Source organism: Cherax quadricarinatus, chromosome 95 (assembly GCF_038502225.1).
Source record: "Cherax quadricarinatus isolate ZL_2023a chromosome 95, ASM3850222v1, whole genome shotgun sequence".
NCBI classification, from domain to species: Eukaryota; Metazoa; Arthropoda; class Malacostraca; order Decapoda; family Parastacidae; genus Cherax; species Cherax quadricarinatus.
The window spans coordinates 3,236,171-3,262,236 of NC_091386.1; the positions used below are offsets into that span (position 1 = coordinate 3,236,171).

Consider the following 26,066-nt stretch of genomic DNA (forward strand, 5'->3'; position numbering starts at 1 on the left):
CCAAATTGGAAGAATAAAGTCACAATACCATGGAGGGAACAATTCATATCTAGTCCACAAATCAGAGGCAAATTTTCAACTGTTTCAATCAGTCCTGGACCCACAAATTTGAGACAAATATTCAGTTGTTTCAATCAGTCCTGGGCCATTACTGAGGCAACTTGATCGGGGAAAGACTTGCCACTTATACATGAATACATATAAACCATACCCCCGGCCGGGATTGAACCCGCGGTCATGAGTCTCAAAACTCCAGCCCGTCGCGACTCATGACCGCGGGTTCAATCCCGGCCGGGGGTATGGTTTATTTGCAATCGTGTCATTACGATTTCTTGAGTCATGAATACATATCATGGCACGAGCAAAACAAGACAAATTGTTTAAGGAGAAACTGAGGCCATGAGTGACACTTTCAACGTCTTGTGCAAAATCCACGACAAACATTGGTAAAATAATATCCCTTTGTTGAAGGACTCTAGGCAGAGTGACAAACCCAGAGAGGGGCCAAACAGACCCAGAGAGGGCCATACAGACCCAGAGAGGGCTATACAGACCTAGAAAGGGCCTATACAAACCCAGAGAAGGCCAAACAGACTATAAACAAACCCAGTATATAAGCACCAGCTTTTTTGCCTGTGCTCCAGAACCTTCATGACTATGGTGCTCTTCACACCAACTCCAAGGCTGAGGGACTTATTACCTCATCTTTTGTATATAGTTCTTCTGTCTTCCATTTATGTCCTTCAATTTGTATAGATAAAGCCACTGGATGACAAAATGTCTTCAATAAAGATACCCAGATGTTGCACATGTGTCTAATTTTTCATCAAACCCAAAGAAGGTCATAAAAGCTGAGAAAGGGATGTACAAATCCAGAAGAGAGTCATACAAACCCAGATAACAACCATACAAGCCCAGACAAGGGGAATACAAGTTGGGAGGGGGCTATACATAACCAGTGAGGGCCATACAAGCTGAGGGGGCAAGATATACAAGCCCAGAAGGGAACAGGCAAACCCAGTGAGGGCCATACAAGCCTTGGGGAAGGTTATACAAGCCTAGGGGGTCAAACAAGCCCAGAAATAGGCCATTTGTATCCATCAACCTGTTTAGAATAGAGATGTATTGGATGTGAAAATTTAGATATCCGCAGATGTGGAAGTGTATGAGGATGTCTTATTTACTTATTTTGCGGATGTTGACGCATTCGCAAAATAAGTAAATACATAGTGGTGTATGGTAGATATTGTCACTGGGTGTGCACTGTGCCACCGTGCGAACCTACTACTCTGGCATAAGTATTACTCATAACAACTGTCACAATATTTCGTAACAGGGGAAGAAAAATTAGTTTCCCATCATGATCCATGATTATATCATGGATGTGGATGTAAGAAATTGTGAGGATGTTCTGCAGATGCAGATATCCGATACATCTCTACTAGGCAGTACTAGGCATTAGAGATGTGTTGGATGTGAAAATTTAGACATCCGAAGATGCAGATGTGTATGAGAATGCCTTACTTATTTTGCAGATGCAGATATTTATTTACAGTAAGATGCGGATGTAAGAAATTGTGCGGATGTTCCGCAGATGCGGATATCCAATACATCTCAAGTTTAGAATATTGTAAAGAAAATTCAGCAATAAGACTGTTTACATACTTCACTACAAGGACTATCATACAGTCCTCCAAACATGCCACACAGCTAGTGCTGAATTTTGATGAAGAGTCGGGTGTAAATATAATCCTCACAGAGTCATTGCATTAACTCTCAAACTGTCCAAATGTGGATCTACGTTCATATGTGTAGCGCTCCAAACGTAGATCTACATTCTTTTTTACATTTGAAAGCATGTAAAATAAAACGTAGATCTATGTTCGGAGCACTACGCACACGAATGTAGTTTAAGTTGTGAAGAGAAATTAAATTCACAGAGTTTACCTACTCTTCCATACAGGAAAACTAACAGTGAGTATCATGTATAAGATCATGAATGAAGTGTTTTAATCTCAAGTCTGGAATACTGTTCCTTAGAAATAACAATCTCATCTTATCGTCTAAGTAAAACATTGTGTAAGGAGTGCTGGGGACCAAACCGGTGCCTTTGCAACTCCAAAGTTATACTAACTCAAAGTGTAGAAAAGATTTTTATATGGGTAGCCCCAACTGTTCCTTAGATTAAAGAACCAAAGCAGTCACCCAATGATGCTACTGATGCCATCAAGAGTGGAATTAAGTTAGCAGTAGACCTAATAACCATAGTGCTGTACGGTAGATATTGTCACTGGATGTGCACTGCGCCACTGTGCGAACCTACTACTCTGGCATAAGTATTACTCAGAACAACTACCACAATATTTCATAATGAGACAGAAAAATAAGTTCCCCATCATGATCCACGATTATATTATGGAGCTTAATATTTATGATGAATTTAGCATCTTCGCTGGGTGTGCGGCACTCACCTAGCACACCCAGAATATACGCCCCTGCTAATAACAAAGTAACATTTACATTGATGGAGTACACAATGCCTAGCTCAAATATCCAAACAAGTTTAAAGTTAAACTTGAAACTACCAAAGATAAACCAACAAAAAATATTTTCTTACAAACTTAATACAAATTCAAATAAGCTTGGATTAAAAAAAAAAAAAAGAAAACCAAATATTTAAATGTACTTTGAGGTCTACAAAAATCTAACATATCCTGTAACTGAAAGTTTAATCACAAATATTCTGGTATTGGGAATTAACCAAAACTGACTGCTAAAAGAAAACTAGTCTTTTTTGCTCTTAACCCCTTCAGGGTCCAAGGCCCAAATTTGAAGTGGTGCCCCAGTGTCCAAGAATTTTCAAAAATTTGTTATTTTTTCTTATGAAATGGTAGAGAATCTTTTTGTGAAGGTAATAAAACAAAAAGTACGAAATTTGATGGAAAATTGACGAAATTATGCTCTCGCAAATTTTGATGTGTCAGCGATATTTACGAATCGGCGATTTTGCCGACTTTGATTCCCATTTTAGGCCAATTACATTATTCCAGTCAACCAAATGCTTAGCTATTTCACTAGTATTACTTCTATTCTATCGATTGAGCACAAGAAATCACCAAGTCAACTGTTTCAACTACAAATTCAAGTGATTGGAAAGTGTTAATTTGGCCAATTTAACACAAAGTTCAAAATATTCCAATTTCAAAATAGGGTCCAGAATAAACAATGTAGGTATTCCTGGAACTAAACTAACATTTCCTCTGTTCATTAGTTATGTTTTGAGGCTTTACAAATAAATTCCATTTTGATTTTTTATTCACATAATGAATTTTTATTCACACCAAAAAATAGAACATTTACTGTTATGCAATACTGTAATAATTGTATAAATATCATCACCATATTTGTGAATGTATATTAGACCCACCAGCTGATGTGTATTAGACGTGTAAGGTCGTTTGTTTACTCTTGAATATCGGCAAAAATTTAACATTTCTGCTACTTTGAGCTCAGTTTCAAGCCATTTCCAGTGCTAAAACCAATCAAAATCATCTCTATTTCTGTAATATGTCTTCCATTCTATCAAATGAGACTAAGAAATCGCAAATACAACTATAAAAAACATACGAAAAAACACTGCAAAGTCGCTGTTTTAATCGAAAAATCATGATTTCAGTTTTTTTCTCTCATTATACACAGTGTGCTGCAGGATCTGTTTTATGTGGTGCACACATACCACATAGATGTATTCTCTCATATCTAGGCCCAAATGTACCACTCACAGTTTATCAGAGTGAGCTGAGCTCATGACGTAGATCTACGGTTTGGACCCTGAACGTAAAGCTGTAGATCTACGGGACGGACCCTGAAAGAGTTAAAGTCTGTGTGTCTCAAACTGACTAAAATGTCAAGTACGTACTGAAAATAATGCACAAAACTACTAATATAATGTGACTGAACAGAGGCTTTCTAAATCATTTTTTTTTTTCTCATTCTCATCTACAACTACAGTGGACCCCCGGTTAACGATATTTCTTCACTCCAGAAGTATGTTCAGGTGCCAGTACTGACCGAATTTGTTCCCATAAGAAATATTGTGAAGTAGATTAGTCCATTTCAGACCCCCAAACATACACGTACAAACGCACTTACATAAATACACTTACATAATTGGTCACATTCGGAGGTAATCGTTATGCGGGGTCCACTGTACTGGACTATAATTTCATTAACCCAAGTGAAGTATTCATGGATGTGAGTCGGGATACAGAAATGTCTTAAGACAATTCACTTCAATGAATTACTTTATATGTTCCTCAATATCAACAATAAATTCTGATTATATTTGAATATCAGTCTTCAGTAGGTACAACATACCCGGGTATAATGGTTAAGACTTTCTAGAAGTGTAGGTATACCTCGCTAATATGGTGCTCGCTTTACAATGTTTCGCTAATACTACGACTTTCAATTAGTATATTCATGCTTGTTATTTTTTGTAATAAAGTTGGTATCAGCATGCATCAGCTAACTTCAAATTGAAGTGAGCATTTCTTATATTATTTTTTCTTCTGCGTATTTTTTTTAGGCCTATCACTACCGCATGCTTAATAAATGATAGCGTAAACATGTTTTTAGTTTTTTTTATATGCACCGGAAGTGAAAAAAGGCTGTAATTCACTTTACGGTGATATTCGCTTCATGGTGGTGGTCTGGAACCTAACCCGCCGTATTAGTAAGGTATACCTGTATACAGTGGACCCCCGCCTTACGATCAGCTCCCAACTCGAACAATTATGTAAGTGTATTTTTGTAAGTGCTTTTGTATGTGTATTTTTGGGGGTCTGAAACAGACTAATCTAATTTACAATATTCCTTATGGGAACAAATTCGTTCGGTAACGGCACCCGAACAGACTTCTGGAATGAATTAATATCGTAAGGCGGGGGTCCACTGTACTTCTCTAGGGGTAATGAATAAAAATTTATTTATTTTTTGACAGAACTGTGTTAACAGTACAGCATAACTTTCCTCAGCACTAACTTTTGCAGAGGAAAAAAATAAAAAAGATAAGCAACAGATCATCAATTATCTCCAGATCGCTTATTGGGCGCTTAGCGCCATCCAGCAGTCTCTTGCATACAGATCACCTGAACAAATAATGCAGAAAAGCAATGAGCAAATAACAGGAACCACAAGAATACTGCAACTATCCTGGGTTTTTGAAAATTCAGTGTAACTTATCCCTGGTCGCAGCAGGTGATCGATGATGTACAGCATTACATATGCGACCCCCAGTCATTATACTACACCATATTCACCTTTTCACACTACAGCATTTACAAAAATAATGGTAATTCATTTAATATTTTTACAGTATAGTACATATTCTAAATATCAATGTTAAAACCATTTATTATCAACAGCCTGATTATCAAAAAGTATCAACGTAAATGACTGCTCAGGTATTACCCACCTGACAATCAGACAACTATAAGATTGTTAGTTACAAACTAAGATAACTAACATTTTCCAGGACATTCCAAATTGAATGACTAACATAATGCATTACTGGTCTTATCAAAGCCATGTAACATTACCAAAGAGAAAATTCAAATCTCTCGTATTCACTGTAACTTATCTAATGACCATATGAACTATTATTGCCTTCCTAATCTTAAGTTAATTTTTAAGTTTGCCTGAAATGCTCTGCATACAAAGGGGCTTTTGGCACGTACACCCAACTATTATATTCCTCTGTACAACCATGTATCATGTCAAAATAAACTTCGTACTCTTAAATTCTAAATATAATGGAATGACGAGCTACACAAGGAAATATCTACTCCAAAAATGACATGTCTGTATGGTCAAAATGAAAATATATTAAATCTGTATACTCTACTTATTATAATGATTCTATTTTAATTTAAAAAGTTATAGGCTCTATTATTACATGTACTGCAAATTAAATTTTCAGTCCCAAAAAAAAGGTTAACTAAAACTGTATGATTTTTTTTTTTGAGAGTGAATAACTTAAGAAGTTTAGAATACAGAAAGAATAAATTACCTTAAGTTTCATCCCAATAATAGTCATCCCTTCCCCTGTCATTCCTTCTTCTTTTCCTTCTTGATCGACTGCTCCACAGGAGGTGACGGGTGTCATAAACTACATCTGTATCTCTTGGTTTGATCTCTTTAAGAAGATCAACCTCAGGGAGATTGAATGCATACTTATCGTCGGCTTGACGTTTTCGTCTTTCCTCGTCGTGATCCGTTTTCTTTTTGTCTTCTTTAATTTTATTGTTATTTGCATTCTCCTGATTCTCAACCTCATTTTGAGATGGTAAATTATTTGGTTTATTAATAGCTAGTGGTATTTTCTCTATTTCCTTTGACTTTGGTAACTCATTATTTACTCTTCCAATCAATTCTATGTTGACTTGTTGATTATCAACAGGGAGAACAGCTTTCTTAATGTCACTTGCTTGAGCAGTGTCTCCTCTCTTCAGTAGCAATGATTCATCTATATGTTGCACATTCTCCAGTTGGCCCACAGGCACTTTAGGTTTATCCTGTGACTGAACTTCCTGAACAGGGACTTTCTTCTGAAGCTGATGTACAGATACCTCCAAGTTTGCCTGAGACTCACCTGGTAGCACTTGTAGGTTTTCAGGTGCTAGTTTCTCTTTAGGATCACTTCTAGCAACACCAATGGATTGTCCAATATTATGACTCAGGACAACAGCTGGTTGGGCTTGGTTATCTACATTACCTGGTTGATTATTAGCATTACCCATGAGAGAACCTACATTGAATACACGATTCCCACTAATGGGATAATTTGGAAGGGAATTTTGATTAGCTATTGGCTGGTCTGCTCTCTGGTTCAAACCTTGCTGAGGAATGTCCATATTTAGTACTGGAGCCTTTTTGCCTTGCACTGGAGAAGCTATCACATTGTTTACCTGTCCTGCATCATTACTAGGCAAGCGTGCAGGTTTACCAGCAGTAGGGTTTACGGCTTTGGGATTCACAGGAGCATCAAGTAGGTCCCCGGAACTAACAACAGCATGATTTACACCAACGGGAATTACAGCCGCAGGCTCGACTAAATTAAGAGCTTGGGGTTGTAAATTCCCAATGTTAATAACTTGGTTCTTGGCAACAGGTTGCACATCATCTACACTAATTCTACGTTCCTCTTTCTGTATATTTAACTTTGGCTCCTGTTTTGCCTTCTGGTCTTTCAGTTCTTGTAGAATTTGCTTCTGTTCAGCCAGAATCTTCTGCTGTTCCTTGTATTGTACTTCAATTTTTTCTAGTAACTCAGCCTGTTTTTTATCAACTTCCACTTTATTTTCATTACCTTCTTCTTTATTGACTTTCTCTTCCTTTTTAATGGCATCTGGGTGTAAAGTATCTCCCTCATTTTTCTCATCTCTAACATTTTCCAATTTCTGCTGAACATCTATCTCTTTTTTCACCTCTATTTTATCTAAATCTGGTGCAATCTCTTTTTCAATTTTAGCTTCCTTCAGATCTTCAGCATCTTTGCTTTTCAAAACGTGATTGGCAATTTCTTCATTTTTGCTCTCAATTTCCTCAGGCGGAGGTTCTGGGGCAACAGGCTCTCGTCGTGTAGCAGAGTCCCCACGTACTGCAACCACCTTGTCAATTTTGCTCTCGTCAACCACATTATCTGTCCACGGAAGATAAAGACAAACATTAACTAAAATAATACAACTATCAAAGCAATAATAATGTCTGTATTGAGAGCAATTTTAATATAGCTAGAAATATGATGAAAGGATTGTGGTTGGTGTAGCACAGGACAAAGGGGGTGTTCTAAACATTTTTAAAACACAAACACAAATACACACACACACACACACACACAGGAGTGAAAAAGCATAGGGAAATTTGATGAAGGCATAGAACATAACATGGGTGTAGACAGGTATAAGCTCTGTACTAGGTATGTATGGCAACAAGAACATAGAGGTACTGTTGGAAATTAACAGACCTGCACGAGGTACAGGGTTATTAGAAAGTATTTCTTCAGTGGAAGAATGGTGAGGTGGAAGAGGAGGAGCAATGATGTAGTGGATTGAGAGGAGCAATGATGTAGTGGATTGAGAGGAACAATGATGTAGTGGACTGAGGAACAATGATGTAGTGGATTGAGGAACAATGATGTAGTGGATTGAGAGGAACAATAATGTAGTGGATTGAGAGGAACAATGATGTAGTGGAAGTGAACTTCAAATGGATTAAAAAACAGAAATGACAAGGCTCTGGTATGTTAAGATTAATATAATAAATTTAACCCTTTCAGGGTCTGTGCCGTAGAACTACGGCTTTACGTTCAGGGTCCAAACCTTAGATCTACGCCATGAGCTCAGCTCACTCTGATAAGCTGTGAGTGGTAAATTTTGGCCTAGATATGAGAGAATACATCTATGTGGTATGTGTGCACCACATAAAACAAATCCTGCAGCACATAGTGTATAATGAGAGAAAACAACTGAGACCGTGGTTTTCGATTAAAACAGTGACTTTGCAGTGTTTTTGCATATGTTTTTTATAGTTGTATTTGCTATTTCTTGGTCTCATTTGATAGAATGGAAGACATATTACAGAAACAGAGAGAATTTTGATTGGTTTTAGTTCTGGAAATGGCTTGAAACTGAGCTCAAAGTAGAGGAAATGTTAAATTTTTGCTGATGTTCAAGAGTAAACAAACGACCTCACACGTCTAATACACGCCAGCTGGTGGGTCTAATATACATTCACAAATGTGGTGATGATATTTATACAATTATTACAATATTGCATAACAGTAAATGTTCTATTTTTGGGTTTGAATAAAAATTCATTATGTGAATAAAAAACCAAAATGGAATTCATTTGTAAAGCCTCAAAACATAACTGATAAACAGAGGAAATGTTAGTTTAGTGCCAGGAATACCTACATTGTTTATTCTGGACCCTATTTTGAAATTGGAATATTTTGAACTTTGTGTTAAATTGGCCAAATTACTAATTTCCGATCACTTTATTTTGTAGTTGAAACAGTTGACTTGGTGATTTCTTGTCCTCAATCGATAGAATAGAAGTAATACTAGTGAAATAGCTAAGAATTTGGTCAACTGGAATAATGTAATTGGCCTAAAATGGGAGTCAAAGTCAGCAAAATCGCCAATTCGTAAATATCCCTGAACCTTCAAAATTCGCAAGAGCATAATTTCGTCAATTTTCCATCAAATTTCGTACTTTTTGTTTTATTACCTTCAGAAAAAAATTCTCTACCATTTCATAAGAAAAAATAAAAATTTTTTTTGAAAATTCTTGGACCCTGGTGCACACTTTGAAATTTGGCCTCTGGACCCTGAAAGGGTTAAATGCTAAACCTTAAGGGGTCATACAGTACAGTGGACCCCCGGTATTCGATGGCATCGGTATTTGATAAATCCGGTATTCGATGCATTATATCGCAAAAAAATTTCCTTGGTATTCGATTGAAAACCCGGTATTCGATACGATTCGTACGAGACCTGTACACGTGTGGCCTGAACTGCCCCGTGTGTGCCAGTGTTTACAAGCCAGCCAGTGTGCACGCATCTAAGGATACGTTCGGTACATTCCATATTATCACTGTGTTTTGTGCTTGTTTCTGCAAAATAAGTCACCATGGGCCCCAAGAAAGTTTCTAGTGCCAACCCTGTGGTAAAAAGGGTGAGAATTAGTATGGAAATTAATAAAGATTTTGAAGGGTTTGGGGCTAACCCTGAGAAGCCTATGCCAGTTGTGGACTCCATTGTGCCTACTTCAAAAATTAAGGAAATGTGTGCACAGTGGGTTGAAGTGCAAACCTTTATGGATGAAAATCACCCTAACACAGCTATTGCAAGCCTTGCTGGTGACTATTACAATGACAATGTTGTGGCCCATTTTAGACAAATTGTAAAGGAACGGGAGGTACAGAGCTCTATGGACAGATTTGTTGTGCGACAGAGGTCCAGTGACTCTCAACCTGGTACTAGTGGCATTAAAAGAAGGGAAGTAACCCCAGAAAAGGACTTGCTACCTCAAGTCCTAATGGAAGGGGATTCCCCTTCTAAACACTAACACCTCTCTCCACCTCCCATCCCATCAATCATCACCAGATCTTCATTAAAGGTAAGTGTCAATTATTTTATTGTTATTGTAATTATTCTATTGCATTAAACTTAATATTTCATGTAGTAAATTTTTTTTTCATACTTTTGGGTGTCTTGCACGGATTAATTTGATTTCCATTATTTCTTATGAGGAAAATTGATTCGGTTCTCGATATTATCAGTATTCGATGAGCTCTCAGGAACGGATTAATATCGAATACCAGGGGTCCGCTGTACTAAGTCACGTCAAGAGAGGTTTTAAAATGAGACATTATAATAAAGACTTATACTGTTGTGTGTATTTTCATTCACCTGTTGACTTGCTCTCTTGTACTCACTGTAACTCCTAAATTTATATTTACAACCACCTAAGAGACTATATATATAACCACTCAATTTGTCATTACCTTATTAATCTTAAGTTAGTCTTAAGTTTGCCCGAAATGCTCTGCATCACCATGGGCTTTCTGCATGTACAGTGGAACCTCAAAAATCGAACTGCTCCCAACTCAACCAATTATGTAAGTGTATTTTATAAGTGTATTTTTGAGGGTCTTAAATGGTCTAATCTAATTTACATTATTCCTGATGGGAATAAATTCGTTCGGTAGTGGCACTCGAACAGCCTTCTGGACCGAAGAAAGTTCGATATTTGAGGTTCCACTGTACACCTATATGTCATTCACCTTTGTACAAACACTATATCATGCTGATATAAAGTATCTTATATTACCTAAACCAAATAATTAGTAAATGAAATAATTAATAAACACTAATTCATCAAGCCTATGCAAAAAAGAATAGCTGGAGTCAAAAAACAAAATAGTGTAGCGTGTAACTTACTTTCAATATTTCGTAGGTTTGGATCAATGGCATTTTTCGCCAAGTCTGGGATGGCCTGAGCCTGCTGCTCAGTCTGGACCTGATTGATGTGGGATAAGGTGAGGTATGTCCCAGTAACTATCAGCACTATTCCCACTAGCATGATGCCCTGGAATATGTTAAGAAATAAATAAAAGTATTATATGTTAAGTAAAAGGACACAAGTGCAACTAATGTGACTTTGTCAATGGTCCAAGTCGGACCGAAACGTCGTCGTAAGCTTCTCTCTTTTATGTGCGGGTTATTTGTGCAACTAATGTGATATTTTATTGACAAAGTTTCACTCTCCTCGAGCTTTACCAAGCTGGCTTGATAAAGCTCCTGGAGAGCGAAACGTTGCCACAAGAAAATGTCACATTAGTTGCACTTATGTCCTTTTACTTAACATTGTCAGTAATTCTACCAACATTAATTCAAAAGTATTACAGGTCAAAACAATTTTTAATAGGTAAAGAAAGCAGATCCTGGAATTGGTGTGATGTAGCCCTGCTCATGTAATAATGGTAGGAATCTCATCACCACTGCTGCTGCAAGATAGGTAATGATGCTCTTCCATTTACAATGGGGTTACATTCTCAAGAACCCATCGTAAGTTGAAAATATCATAAGTCGAATATGAATATATTCTTTTTTTATATTCAACATGTCGACTGTCTCCCACTGAGACAGGATGACCCAAAAAAAGAAACACTTACACCATCAATCACACATAATCACTGTCTTTGCAGAGGCACTGAGATACGACAGTTTAGATGTCACTCTAAACAGTCAACATCCCAAACCCCTCCTTTAAAGTGCAGCTGTAATGGTGTCAGTTTTAAGGCTCCCCAAAATGCTTTGCATAAGAAGGGGCTTTCTATAAAGTTGAAATTGAGACACATGTGCAACATCTGGGTATCTTTATTGTAGACGTTTCGCCATCCAGTGGCTTTTTCAATACAGATTCTAGGACATAACTTGAAGACAGTAGCAGTAGAACTATATACAAAAGATGAGGTAATCAGTCCCACAGCCTTGGAGTTAGTGTTCACAGCATCGTGGTGGAGGAGAATCCACCACGATGCTGTGAACACTAACTCCAAGACTGAGGGACGGATTACCTCATCTTTTGTATCTAGTTCTACTGTCTTCCAATTATGTCCTAGAATTTGTATTGATAAAGCCACTGGAGGGCGAAACGTCTACAATAAAGATACCCAGATGTTGCACACATGTCTTTATTTCATCTTGTCAGTACTGTATACCATTCTTGCACAACTTTCTATAAAGTAGTTTACATATGTCAATTATAGGTATTCCAATGTCAATTATATACTGTAATCCACTTTCTTGAAATAAATTTTTCTTCTTAAACAAATCACTACAATAACACAAGCACAACAAATCAAACTCAATTATATTTTTTCCAGAAACGTATGTGATTTTTTTTTACTTACTGGTACAGAAATCTCTGTGGCTAACCTGTGCCAGAAGTCTTTCTGCTGAAGCCTTGGAGTGAACTCTAATGAAGAGCAGTGAAGGGAGGAAGAGTGCGATCAACATGCCCATCGTTGATCCCAGCAGCCCCAGCACAAACTCTGAAAGTGATCATTTATGAAAATTTTGAAGGAGTGTATGTTAGTATGTGGGATATTGGTGTGTTTGGAGGGTATACTCTGTGTGTGTGTGTGTGTGTGTGTGTGTGTGTGTGTGTGTGTGTGTGTGTGTGTGTGTGTGTGTGTGTGTGTGTGTGTGTGTGTGTGTGTGTGTGTGTGTGTGTGTGTGTTATTTCTATTCTTCTGCTGAACAACGGTTAGTGCCAATGGAGGTAGCGTAGGTAGCAATGATACGGCCGTGGACTAGTTTGGCTTTAATTGGGTAGGAGTGAGTACACAACGGGCAGTGTGAGGGAGTGACCGCAAGCCAGTCCGTGGAGGGGGAGCACTTGTGTCTGTCAAGTCGGTCAGCCTAGGAATGAGAGAGGGTGGGCTGTGCTTCCCACTGACCTAGGTAGGCCTACAGAGGGCAGCACTGAATGCCGCGAAATATGAACTAGTCAGAGCAGACGGCTAGGCTGTGTGCTCTGACAGTACAGGCTGTCTACATTTGCTCGGCCACGCACCTCGCGTCGTCCCGACGGGACAATACTGGTGGGCCCATAGGTATAAAGGAATTACACTAGCTACCCCAGAGAGGGACTGGCTTTCGCTCACTAGTAAATCAAAAATGGACAAAAAAATGCAACAGGCAAAAAAAAAAAAAACTCTCCCATCCAGGGGAAGAGAAAACTGGTTTGCCCGCGCTGTTTCATCGAGTAGAGAGCCCGGAGACGTCAGCACTGGAACTAAAATCTTCTATATACAGGTTGTCCGCAGGGCTGAACATCAGTTGACCACTCGTCTACGAACGTTGTTGCACGCTCACATCTGCAAACAATGACTGACAGTAGCATTTCCTAAGGTGTGACATGTAACTCAGAGGGCAGCACTGCCCTGACCGTAATACAGGCTTTTTTTTCCTTTTGTTATAAAACACTGGTGCACATACGTACAATAATACTATATCCATGGAATTCATTACACTCTGGGTACCCTTCTAAAAGTATTTACATAATTACATGATGTTGTCCACCCTGACTATTATCGACTAGCTATACAATGTGTGTGCATTTATACCCATTTCTGCAAGCAAACAATTAGCATAACTAGCATAGGAGTCAGACAAGTCAGTAGGTACGTCAATGTCACAGAAATGTACTGTTGTCCTGGGTCGCAGGCCATAAGTATGGAGCCTTACTGGGCCGTCTTCCGTACCAGTAGTAGTGGGAGAAGGGATAGACGGTTTGTCCCTAACATTAGTCTGTTCGTGGCGTTGCAACGCACGCGCCTCCAGCTCTGCTTCGGCCTGCATATGGTCCACATACTTCATGTGATCAAGGTGGGCTTCCTTGATAGTTCCCGTAGCAATCTCCCTCACCTCGAACTTATTGCCACGGAGCTGTCGTAGGACACGGTAAGGACCCACAAACTTTGGGACAAGTTTGTGCATACCTGGGGTCTGCACTATGTTGAGCAACATAACTTTGCAACCTGGTTCCACTTTGTTTTCCTTGGCGCGGGCATTGCGCTCAGACGTGAACCTATCAGTAGCTTTCATAAGGTTCTCTCGTACCCGCTGGAAGACAAGCTGCGTTGTCCTCATCTTTACTACACTGGGGTTATCAGTATCGTAAGTAGGTCTAGGTGGAGTAAACAGAATTTCATATGGTAAGCGCTTGTCATAGCCATACAAAGCAAAATGAGGTGTCTCACCGATCGAGCTGTTGAGGGAGGAATTTAATGTACACTGAACATCTGGGATAGCCTCATCCCATGTAGTACAACTTGGGTTAACAGTTACTCTGAGCACCTCCAGGACTTTGCGATTTGTACGTTCAGCAAGACCATTACTCGCAGGGTGGCGTGGAGCTACTGGCGCTTGATGAATGTTGAATCTGGAGCAAAGATCCTGCATTATGCCATTTATAAACTCAGACCCATTGTCTGACAGAAGGACACGTGGGCAAGTATGACGAAGAACAACATGCTCACGGAAAGCACTAGCGACCGTTTCAGCGGTTTTATCAGGAATGGGTACTAATTCACTGTACCGTGTCAAGTTATCTACCATTACAAGCAGGTGCTTATTTCCCTTCTCCGAGGTCGAGAAGTTCGTCAACAGGTCGACAGAAGTTCTCTCCCAGGGCTCCTTTGTAATGGGATACTTTAGAATGGGGTTAGGACCTGTAATGGTACCCTTGTGCTGTAGGCAAACAACACACTGGTGCACATGCTTGGCAATGTCCGCTGCCATCTTAGGCCAGAAATATTTCATTCGTGCCTGTTTGATACTGCGGTCCTTCCCGGGGTGCGCTACACCTGGGACATTGTGGATCAACCTAAGAGTAGCTGGTATCATGGACTCTGGTATCACCAGTTGGTATACGGTTCTGCCGGGGTCCACCAGCTGTGCAACACGGCACAGTACTCCTTGGTTGACCACTAAATCCTTCAGTGGAACGGGAGACTTGACCTGTAAGTCAACGTCCTCCTTGGTCAGGAAACGAAGGACTGGAGACCACACAGGGTCCTGTCGTTGGGCTCTCTCAAGACCCTCAACAGAGAACGAATTGCTGACACTCACGAATGCTATATGTCTCGACAGGGCATCAGCTACAACATTTTGCTTACCTGGGACATAACAAATTTCAGGGTTGTAGTCATTGAACGTGAGCGACCACCGAGCATGCTTTCCCGAGAGGTTCTCATTCGCAAAAAGGGCCAATAAGGGTAAATGATCTGTATAAATCTTGATAGGATAATGATAGATGACATCCCGAAAATGACTCAGGGCCTATACAATGGCTAAAGCTTCTAGCTCTGTCACTGAATAACTGACTTCCGCTTTAGTAAGAACACGGCTAGCATAGGCAATAGGCTGTTGCTTACCATTAGATTCCTGTGACAAGACTGCACCGATGCCAACTTTGCTGGCATCAGTCGTCAAGGTAAATGCCTTGGTGAAATCAGGGAATCTAAGGGTTGGGGCCGATGTTAACTTGTTCTTAAGAATGACAAAAGCTCGTTCCTGATCACACGTCCACTCAAAAGGGGCATCCTTCTTGAGTAAGCGTGTCAGGGGTGCAGCAATGGTGGAGAAACCTGCGATAAAGGTGCGGTAGAAACCTGCCAGGCCTATGAAGGACCGGACTGCATCCGCCGTCATGGGTCTGGGGAATTTCTGCACGGCCGAGATTTTAGACTCGTCCGTCTTTATGCCATTCTGAGTCACTACGTGACCCAGAAATTTTATTTCCTTCCGGAGGAAATGACATTTGGAGAGCTTCACCTTAAGATTTGCCTGAGCTAGCCTGTCCAATACCCTGTCAAGTTTCTCAAGATGTGACGGGACATCTTGCGACATGACTATGAGATCATCCAGGTAGACCATGAGCGTGCCACCTAGGAGGGTACGGAAAATTGTCGTCATCAAACGACTAAATGTGATTGGGCTTCCGCGCAAGCCGAAAGGCATCCTCCTGAACTGGTAATAACCAGTTGGAGTAGAGAAAGCTGTCAACTCTCTGCTCTCATCATCGAGGGGGATCTGCCAGAACCCTTGAAGAAGATCAAGAGTTGAAAAGACCTTATTATCGCCGATGTTCTGCAACAGGTCGTTCAGAACTGGCAATGGAAAGCGGTCTGGGATGGTACATGCATTCAGTTTCCTGTAATCGATAACAGGGCGCCAGGTTCCGTCTTTCTTGGGAACCAGAATAAGGGGAGCATTCCACGGGGAAGTGGACTCCTCAATAACTCCATCACAGAGCATCCGTGTAATGAGTTCTTCGGCGAAGACTCTTTGCGCATGTGGCAGGCGATACGCAGGTACATAAATGGGTTTAGTACCTTTGTCAAGTGGAATACGGTGAGAGATCAGTGGGGTCAAACCCATCGACTCACCATCTAGTGCAACTGCAGAACGTGCACGATTGAGAACCTGGAGAAGTTTTGGGACCTCTTCAGGATAGTCTGTCAAAGCTAGATCATCTTCCTGCACTGGCCGGGTGTTGGAAGAGTCAGCAGCAGACTCACCTGGGAGAACTGCTCTCACGAGGAAGTCAGCTGGGGCTTCACCCTCCACTCTCACCGGGAGAGGGAATCTGACAAGGTCGACAAGTGAGGTATTCTTCCGCAGGGGAAATTCTCGACTATGCATGTTGACAACAAGGACTTGCAACTTACCACGTTGCACTGTGTGCAAGGATGGTTCAAGGGAGAGGCCCTTGACTCGGCATGTGTCGTTGTCAACCAGCACATGGTCTCCTTCAAAAGCTCTGCTCACGTACACCGTAACAGGAGTGAGTGAGTTAGCTGACAAAGTGACGTCATACTTTGTACAAGCAGTAACTCTGCTCGCTGATGCCATGACACGAGTCAGACAGTCGCCTGCCGACAGGGATACTGCGGCTTGACAACTGCTGGTCTCTACAACAGCGTCAGAGTTAGAGTGAAGGTTAGACTGGGCGTCCCCAGACTGGGTTTCACTGGTAACTACGCGCTGATGGCCAGGAGGTGATGGGCAACGAGCTCTACTACGAGGTCGATCAGGACAAGAGACCGACCCCGGGGAGAATGTGCTATGGAAACCACCGGTTTCCAACGATTCTAAGCACTGTGCATACTCTGAGACAGAGTAGCACGTAGTGGATCCTAAGCGCACGCCCCAGAAGGGCACATCCACTCCGTTGAATTCCGCTTTCCACTCAGCTGGATCTAAGCGGATCCTAAGATCTGCCATGGTTTTGAACCCTATGAGCAGGTGACCATGGAAAACAATACCATCTACGACTAAGAATTTTGCGGACAGCTTGTGACCCTGGACCGCAAATTCTAACGTTGTACGACCACGAACCGTCAGCGGATTACCTGAGACTCCTCTCAAGGTCTGAATGGCAGACGGCTCTGTCAACATGGCCGCGTGAAGGCCAATGTCTCGGAAAAAAGTGGAGCGGACAATGTTAACCACCGAACCTGTATCTAGGAAAAGCTGAACAGGCTTATGGTGGACAGTGGACTCGATGAGCGGTCCACACGGGTTGTCATACCGAACATGAAGGCATGACAGGCCGACGAGATCCCCGGAGTCACAGCTGCTCGAGGCTCGACACTTGTTGACGAGGCTCGACCTGGAAGGTACGGTACGAGTCTCGGCAACAACGTCAAGACACTCTGTTTCCTCACTGTCGGCAAGCGTATCACTGCCCAGGGCGGCGAATGCATTGCAGACAGGGACGGAATACAGCTACTCCGAAAGGGTTACTATGTCTTTCGCTGGTTTTGCGGACGCGCCTCTTCCCCCGAACTAGTGGAAGGGCTTCTACGAGCACGTGCATTGCGCGACGACTGCTTGCTCCACTCAGCTGACAGTATACTTCGCAGCTTGTTACACTCATGGGAGGTATGACTGGAAGTATTGTGGTAAACACAGACTCCCTCGCGAAGCTGAGCATGGGGACGGTGACGGTTACCTTGATACTGAACATGGGGACGGTTATGGTTACTGGGATACTGAGCATGGGGACTGTTATGGTTACTTTGCGGGGACTTAGGTTTGTAACACTCCGATCGGTAGTGCCCTCGTTTGCCACAGTTGAAACAAGTCACTACACGCTTAGCGGGTGAGGTTGGGGGTGGTGTCTGCTGGCGACGTTTCGCCCTGGTCCAGGAAGTCGATGACTGCCTTTTTGTATGAGACTGACTGTTGTTACTGTGGTCAATATTTTTACTTAGGCGCGTGTTAGTGGGACTGGGGTTAGAAACTTTGTGGGCTGGCTGTCTGACAGCAGCAGCAAAAGTGACTTCCGGCTGCGACCGCGGGGTCACTGTGGACGGCGCCGAAAGGATGGGTAGGGGATCATCCGCAAAGCGGCAAACCTTGCCTTGCTCGGAAGGCGGCTTGAGCGAGTCGATGGCATCATATGCACCCAGGACGTCGTGCTGAGGGCCGAGTCCTAGCGCATCAATGGCAACCCAGAGGTTAGGGGCGGCATCCCTCCGCATGATGCCAACAGCCAGCATGGGGATGATGTCTTTAGCATCAATACGGCCGTCACCATCCACCCACTTAGTGGAGCTGATGGCATCAGTAAAGTCCGTGGCGGCTTGCTCGAACCGGCAAATGCAAGCCAGGGGGCTTTCGTGCCGGTATTGACGTTCGGCCAAAACGCTGGTAACGATGTCAATGTAATGGCGTTGGCAACTACACCGAAAATAACGCCTAAATTCATCCTTAAGTTCACGCCAAGACTGCATCTTACAAACGCGCTTGAGCCGCACAAAGGCACCTATATCCTCCTGGCTGAGATCCACTGCTGCAACAGCAGCACAAATATACTGTGCGTCCGTGGGACTATCAAATTGGGCCTGAACAGTCGTCTCGACTGACTGCAGCCATGGCTCTAAACTATTTAAACTACCGTCAAAAATAAGGGTCGGGTATGGACGATGAGCCGGCCCATTGGTGGTCGAGGCTTGCGCCACAACTAGACCAAACGTCACGGGGGCTTCGATGCCCTGCCGCGTGTTCACGCTGGCTGAGGCACCATTGCTAGCACCAGCAGAATCTGGACTAACGGCATGCCCACTGCGTGTCTTAGTCATGACGTCAACTGTTCAAATGCAAGCAGGTCACGAAGAGGGTAAAAAGGTCAGAGCAAGAAATGGTATGCACTGGCTACAATTCAAAACAGAGTCAAAGAGAACTCAGCACCACAGTACTAGGTAAACTGCTTAGTGATAAAAATAATTTGAGCAAAACAACAATAAAAGGGAAATAGTGGTACACTCTGAACACAAAATAAGAGATGTATGCAAGTGAATGTACTACAGGGAAGTGCACAAAATGAAGCTAAGGATAGTCAATAATTTCACCAGGAATCTGGCAACAAAATTTATGAAAAGGAGTTGAACTGTAAACACTGGTAGCAAAAATTGCACAAAAATCAAAATAAATCAGGTACTACACAACACTAAACTGTGCTGCAAGCACAGTTTAAAAAGATTGCGGGTGCTAGCAGTTGCAAATTGAAACGCAAAAAAAAGGGTTGTTGGCACAGAAAAGATATCAGAGTATGGAATAGTGCCAAAAATCACAGAAAAAAAAATACACTGTATCCAGAATTGCTATATTGCACACAAAATAAAATTAATAAAAATGCAAATTATTAAATTCAAGAATATGGCAAAGGTTAGCTGGTGTTAGCAGGGTGTACACTGGCAAAAAAAAAAAAAAATTTTTGCACAATCTCAAGGTCAAAATTAATTAACTTCACAAGGAATTTTGGTAATTAATGGTAAATAAGCAGGTTCTCAAAAATACACTCAATGACTTGAGTATACAAAATAGCAAAATGCAATGCACATAGGTGAATATTCACAGATAAAACATAGAATATATGTAGAGCAAATAAATGGGGAAACAGAAGAAAAGTTTAATGGGCTAGGCACAGATTGTATCACTGCAGGTAGAATAAACTAATATTTAAGTACTTGAAGATTACACTTATTAAAGGAAAACACTAACAAACAAAACAGTGCAGGGGTGTCAACAATCTGTGGCTAACTTGCAGGTGCAACTAACAAAATAACAGCACACAGGGATTACATGTAAACTGTATGTGAGAGGTAAATTGTATAAATGGTTAACACTGAACAATTTAAATCAATAACTGAGGTGCAAGAAGCAGAATAAAATACTGGAATTTAAAACGTAGGAGTGCAAAAATAAATTTACAAAATTTAAGAAGCTGTAGGTAAGTGGCAAAATGTGCACTGATGACACTGAACAATTTACTGAAGTATGGCTTCAGTAACTGTAACTGTATTGGTGCAGGACAGTTAAATAATGTCACAAAATATTAGGAAATGCTAGGTAAGTCACTGTTTACTTAACTTTGAGTGCAGGAGATGAACGAAGGTACGGGTGCTGCAGGTCCTGGAACTTTCAGTGATGAACCATTCATCACAACTTTCAGTGATGCTCTAGTGACACTACACGCCTCGTAGCATTTGTATACTGCTATGGGGCTTCAATGTCGTAGAAAAAATTATCAGAATGGACTTGGGAAGAACAGGAAGGACCGGGGTAACTCTGTGGAGGTATAAGATATTAGAAGAACGTGGATACCCGGCGTGAACCACAGCTGTGTTGGTTGTTTACACTGGCAAGCGTGTCTGGGCGCGCTGACTGACTGCGGCTTCAGCACCACAGCTGTGTGTTGGTTGTTTACACTGGCAAGCGTGTCTGGGCGCGCTGACTGACTGCGGCTTCAGCACCACAGCTGTGTGTTGGTTGTTTACACTGGCAAGCGTGTCTGGGCGCGCTGACTGACTGCGGCTTCAGCACCACAGCTGTGTGTTGGTTGTTTACACTGGCAAGCGTGTCTGGGCGCGCTGACTGACTGCGGCTTCAGCACCACAGCTGTGTGTTGGTTGTTTACACTGGCAAGCGTGTCTGGGCGCGCTGACTGACTGCGGCTTCAGCACCACAGCTGTGTGTTGGTTGTTTACACTGGCAAGCGTGTCTGGGCGCGCTGACTGACTGCGGCTTCAGCACCACAGCTGTGTGTTGGTTGTTTACACTGGCAAGCGTGTCTGGGCGCGCTCACTGACTGCGGCTTCAGCACCACAGCTGTGTGTTGGTTGTTTACACTGTCAAGCGTGTCTGGGCGCGCTCACTGACTGCGGCTTCAGCACACCGAGAACAAAACATTTACTGCACTACTCGAACGTGCTAAAAACAATTTTACTGTAAGTTTTACAGTTTTACTGTAACAAATCACTGGGGAAAACAGAACTGGTGATGAACTGGGAATATAACAGCAAGGGAAAGGAAAAAAAAAATTAAACTGGGCAACACAAAAAAAAAACTGCACTGGCTGGAGATACGTAGACGCTGAGTAGTTGTAGACACTATGATGAGTCACGAGTTGCTGTAGACGCTGAACTGAGCTGGCTTAGAGGCTAAGCCAACTGGGTTCCCACGTGGTTAAGCCAGGTAGAACTTCTTGGAGGAAACTGAGAAGAACACAACACACATGGACGGCGAGATGGACGTCGTTGCGTAGCAGAGAAGGCTGTAGAGGAGGCTGGTGTGTTTACACGCTGATTAGGGTATAAACCAACCCCAGAGCTGCCTCGTGGTCACTCGTGGAGCCACACGAAGCCAACACACTAAACGACCTCACCTCTACTTCTTGTAGCTGAGAAGGGCGTAGGGACGCTGTAGGAGGCAGGAGAATGGTGCTGGAGAGTGTTGAAGGGCTGTAGAGAGGGTGATGAGGTGAACACGTGACTGCTAAGGCTGGAGATGACGCCGTGACGCCTATGTCCAGATTTTGTGGGAAAAATCTAGGACGAAGATCTATCTCAGGTCCCGTCAAGACGCTGGGAGTAACAGATAACTCTTTAGGCTAGCAGGTGCGTTGGATGACGACGGATGATGTTGACTGGCGTCGACCGATGGTGTTGACCCCTCCACCCTGAAGAGGCTCACAATGCCGTTGACTCCGCTGTCACCACTGTTATTTCTATTCTTCTGCTGAACAACGGTTAGTGCCGATGGAGGTAGCGTAGGTAGCAATGATACGGCCGTGGACTAGTTTGGCTTTAATTGGGTAGGAGTGAGTACACAACGGGCAGTGTGAGGGAGTGACCGCAAGCCAGTCCGTGGAGGGGGAGCACTTGTGTACGTCAAGTCGGTCAGCCTAGGAATGAGAGAGGGTGGGCTGTGCTTCCCACTGACCTAGGTAGGCCTACAGAGGGCAGCACTGAATGCCGCGAAATATGAACTAGTCAGAGCAGACGGCTAGGCTGTGTGCTCTGACAGTACAGGCTGTCTACATGTGTGTGTGTGTGTGTGTGTGTGTGTGTGTGTGTGTGTGTGTGTGTGTGTGTGTGTGTACTCACCTATTTGTACTCACCTATTTGTGGTTGCAGGGGTCGAGTCACAGCTCCTGGCCCCGCCTCTTCGCTGATTGCTGTGTTGTGTGTGTGTGTGTGTGTGTGTGTGTGTACTCACCTATTTGTACTCACCTATTTGTGGTTGCAGGGGTCGAGTCACAGCTCCTGGCCCCGCCTCTTCGCTGATTGCTGTGTTGTGTGTGTGTGTGTGTGTGTGTGTGTGTGTGTGTGTGTGTGTGTGTGTGTGTGTGTGTGTGTGTGTGTGTACTCACCTATTTGTACTCACCTATTTGTGGTTGCAGGGGTCGAGTCACAGCTCCTGGCCCCGCCTCTTCTCTGATTGCTGTGTTGTGTGTGTGTGTGTGTGTGTGTGTGGGGGGGGGGGTGGACAAATGTACGCACCTACTTGTGGCTGAAGGAGTAAGGCCTCAGGTTCTGGCCCTACCTCTTAACTTACACCTCTTGCCTCATGATTCGTGAAATTGCAATTGCAAACAAATCAGGGAATGGGTGGGGATTTGAACCCATGGCAAGAAAGTCCTACAACTCACAGGCCAGTGCATAAACTACTGGACCAGCTGGCTACAATAAGATTCATCCAGCTATGTAGGAAGGTTAGCATGGGCCTAGCATGGGCCACCACTGTGGTAACACACTGGCCTTTGAGTTTTAAGATTCATTTGCCATGGGTTCAAGTCCCACCTGTTCTGTGATTTTTCTTGCTACATTCACTCCTTTGTAACCTTGTGGCCTCTATCATACCTGATCTTAAAACTATGTATGAACCCTGCCCTGAAGACTTCATCAAGATCATTCCACTTCTCAACCACTCTGAGACTGCTGAAATACTTTCCGTCATCCCTGTGACTCATCTGTGTCTAGCTTCCATCTGTGCCCTTAAGTACCCATTTCTCAACTCTCAAACAGCTTGTCACTGTTTACCCCATCTATTTCCCTAAGCATTTTGTATGCTATTATCATGTCTCCCATGTGTATGTGGGAGGGAGGGGGAATCTTGTTTGTGCATATAGGGATACAGGTGTATATATGGGAATACTAGTGAGAATCTCTTGATTTAAGGAACTGGACTTGACTTCCCCTTCCTTGGATCAAACCTGATTAGTTACCTCCACTTACCCAAAGTGTTGTGTGACCCTTATGGGTTTAGCACTTTTCCCATGATTTTTTTTTTAATTAAATAATCAGCCATTTCCCACTGAGGCAGAGTAAACCAAAAAAGAAGAAACACTTTCATCATCATTTACTCCATCACTGTCTTGCCGAAGGCATGCCGACTGCAATAAAGCTAATAGAATCCTTGGCTTCATATCAAGAAGCATAAATAATAGGAGTCCTCAGGTTGTTCTTCAACTCTATACATCCTTGGTTAGGCCTCATTTAGATTATGCTGCACAGTTTTGGTCACCGTATTACAGAAGGGATATAAATTCTCTGGAAAATGTACAAAGGAGGATGACAAAGTTGATCCCATGTATCAGAAACCTTCCCTATGAGGATAGACTAAGGGCCCTGAAACTGCACTCTCTAGAAAGACGTAGAATTAGGGGGGATATGATTGAGGTGTATAAATGGAAGACAGGAATAAATAAAGGGGATGTAAATAGTGTGCTGAAAATATCTAGCCTAGACAGGACTCGCAGCATTGGTTTTAAGTTGGAAAAATTCAGATTCAGGAAGGATATAGGAAAGTACTGGTTTGGTAATAGAGTTGTGGATGAGTGGAACAAACTCCCAAGTACCGTTATAGAGGCCAGAACGTTGTGTAGCTTTAAAAATAGGTTGGATAAATACATGAGTAGATGTGGGTGGGTGTGAGTTAGACCTGATAGCTTGTGCTACCAGGTCGGTTGCCGTGTTCCTCCCTTAAGTCAATGTGACCTGACCTGACTAGGTTGGGTGCATTGGCTTAAGCCGGTAGGAGACTTGGACCTGCCTCGCATGGGCCAGTAGGCCTTCTGCAGTGTTCCTTCGTTCTTATGTTCTTATGTTCTTATATCTCCGCCCATCCTTCAGAGTGCATGCAGTGCACTTCCCACCTCCAGGACTTAGTCCGGTTAACCAGTTTCCCTGAAGCCCTTCATAAATGTTACTTTGCTCACACTCCAACAGCATGTCAAGCTTTTTTATTTATTTATTATCACACTGGCCGATTCCTACCAAGGCAGGGTGGCCCGAAAAAGAAAAACTTTCACCATCATTCACTCCATCACTGTCTTGCCAGAAGGGTGGTTTACACTACAGTTTTTAAACTGCAACATTAACACCCCTCCTTCAGAGTGCAGGCACTGTACTTCCCATCTCCAGGACTCAAGTCCGGCCTGCCGGTTTCCCTGAACCCCTTCATAAATGTTACTTTGCTCACACTCCAACAGCATGTCAAGTTATAAAAACCATTTGTCTCCACTCATTCGTATCTATAACACACAAACAGTGGGATGGTAGACAGCAGTCATTCAGAGAGGTACTACTATCCTCTCAAATGACTGAAATATAGAAGCCTATTAAATTTTTTGCACATGGACAGAATTACTCATCTTTTGTGTCCCATGAACAAGATGACAGATAAATTTTACAAACATTTATTTACATTCAGTTTATACATACTTTCCCTCTCTTATGTATTTCTTAACAGTTTTTAATCCTGTAATATTTCCTTTCCTGTATTTTATTTTTTTATTGTTTTTAATACCTAGTCCTATTTTTATATAAAAATGTTATAAATAGTGCAAAGGTGACATTAAAACAATATCAAAGATGATTGACATAAATCCACTACCAGTGTTGTATGCCTGAAGTATCAGTAAGGGGCAGTTCCTTGTTTAACAACCAATTCACTTACCGACCTACTCTTAGAAATGGAACTCAGTCGTTAAGTGAGGAGTACCTGTAATCCCAAAGAAGCACATGACAGATAACAATGTGATATTACAGTGGCATATGAGGATCTGTTTGTACATACGTACGTACGTGTGTGTGTGTGTGTGTGTGTGTGTGTGTGTGTGTGTGTGTGTGTGTGTGTGTGTGTGTGTGTGTGTGTGTGTGTGTGTGTGTGTGTGTGTGTGTGCGTGCGTGCACGCATGCACACACGCACAACAGTTGGCTATCTTTATTCTGAAACATTTCACCTACACAGCAGGCTTCTTCAGTTAAGTACAAAGTACAGAAGAGTGAGGAGAAGCAGTAGAGATGTGAAGACGATGTCATCAGTCCATCACCCTTGAAGACGTAGTCTTGAGGTGGTCAGTTTCTCAGTCTGGAGAAGACTTTTGTTCCATTGTCTGGAATAACATGAAGCTGAAGCGACAGTATGGAAACTTACATACTGTCAGAAGGTGAGGTGTAGTCCATTAGTATAGTGGACCCTCAACCAACCATATTAATCCGTTCCAGAGAGCTTGTCGTTAGTCGAATTAATTTTCCCGATGAGAAATAATGGAAATCCAATTAATCCGTTTGAGATGCCCAAAAGTATGAAAAAAAAAAAAAATTCACATGTACATTTTCGTACACAGAAAAACAA

At 42.3% G+C, this 26,066-nt stretch overlaps 1 protein-coding gene across 2 annotated transcripts in view; it reads right to left on the bottom strand.

The window, feature by feature from the left end:
• Nucleotides 1-266: 266 nt before the first annotated feature.
• The window catches only part of LOC128703970 (putative sodium-coupled neutral amino acid transporter 10), a 71,501-nt gene continuing 45,701 nt past the window's right edge, over nucleotides 267-26,066 (bottom strand). Inside the window, exons 10-13 of one of the 2 annotated variants that reach the window (XM_070104881.1) lie at nucleotides 12,507-12,622; nucleotides 11,007-11,154; nucleotides 6,071-7,702; nucleotides 267-3,865 (exon numbers count right to left, since the gene is read on the bottom strand). In XM_070104881.1, coding sequence (XP_069960982.1) covers nucleotides 6,072-7,702; nucleotides 11,007-11,154; nucleotides 12,507-12,622 — 1,895 coding nt within the window. In that variant the 3' untranslated portion in view covers nucleotides 267-3,865; nucleotide 6,071. Of the gene's footprint in view, nucleotides 7,703-11,006; nucleotides 11,155-12,506; nucleotides 12,623-26,066 lie in introns of both variants that reach the window. The other variant, XM_070104880.1, reaches the window with a different exon arrangement.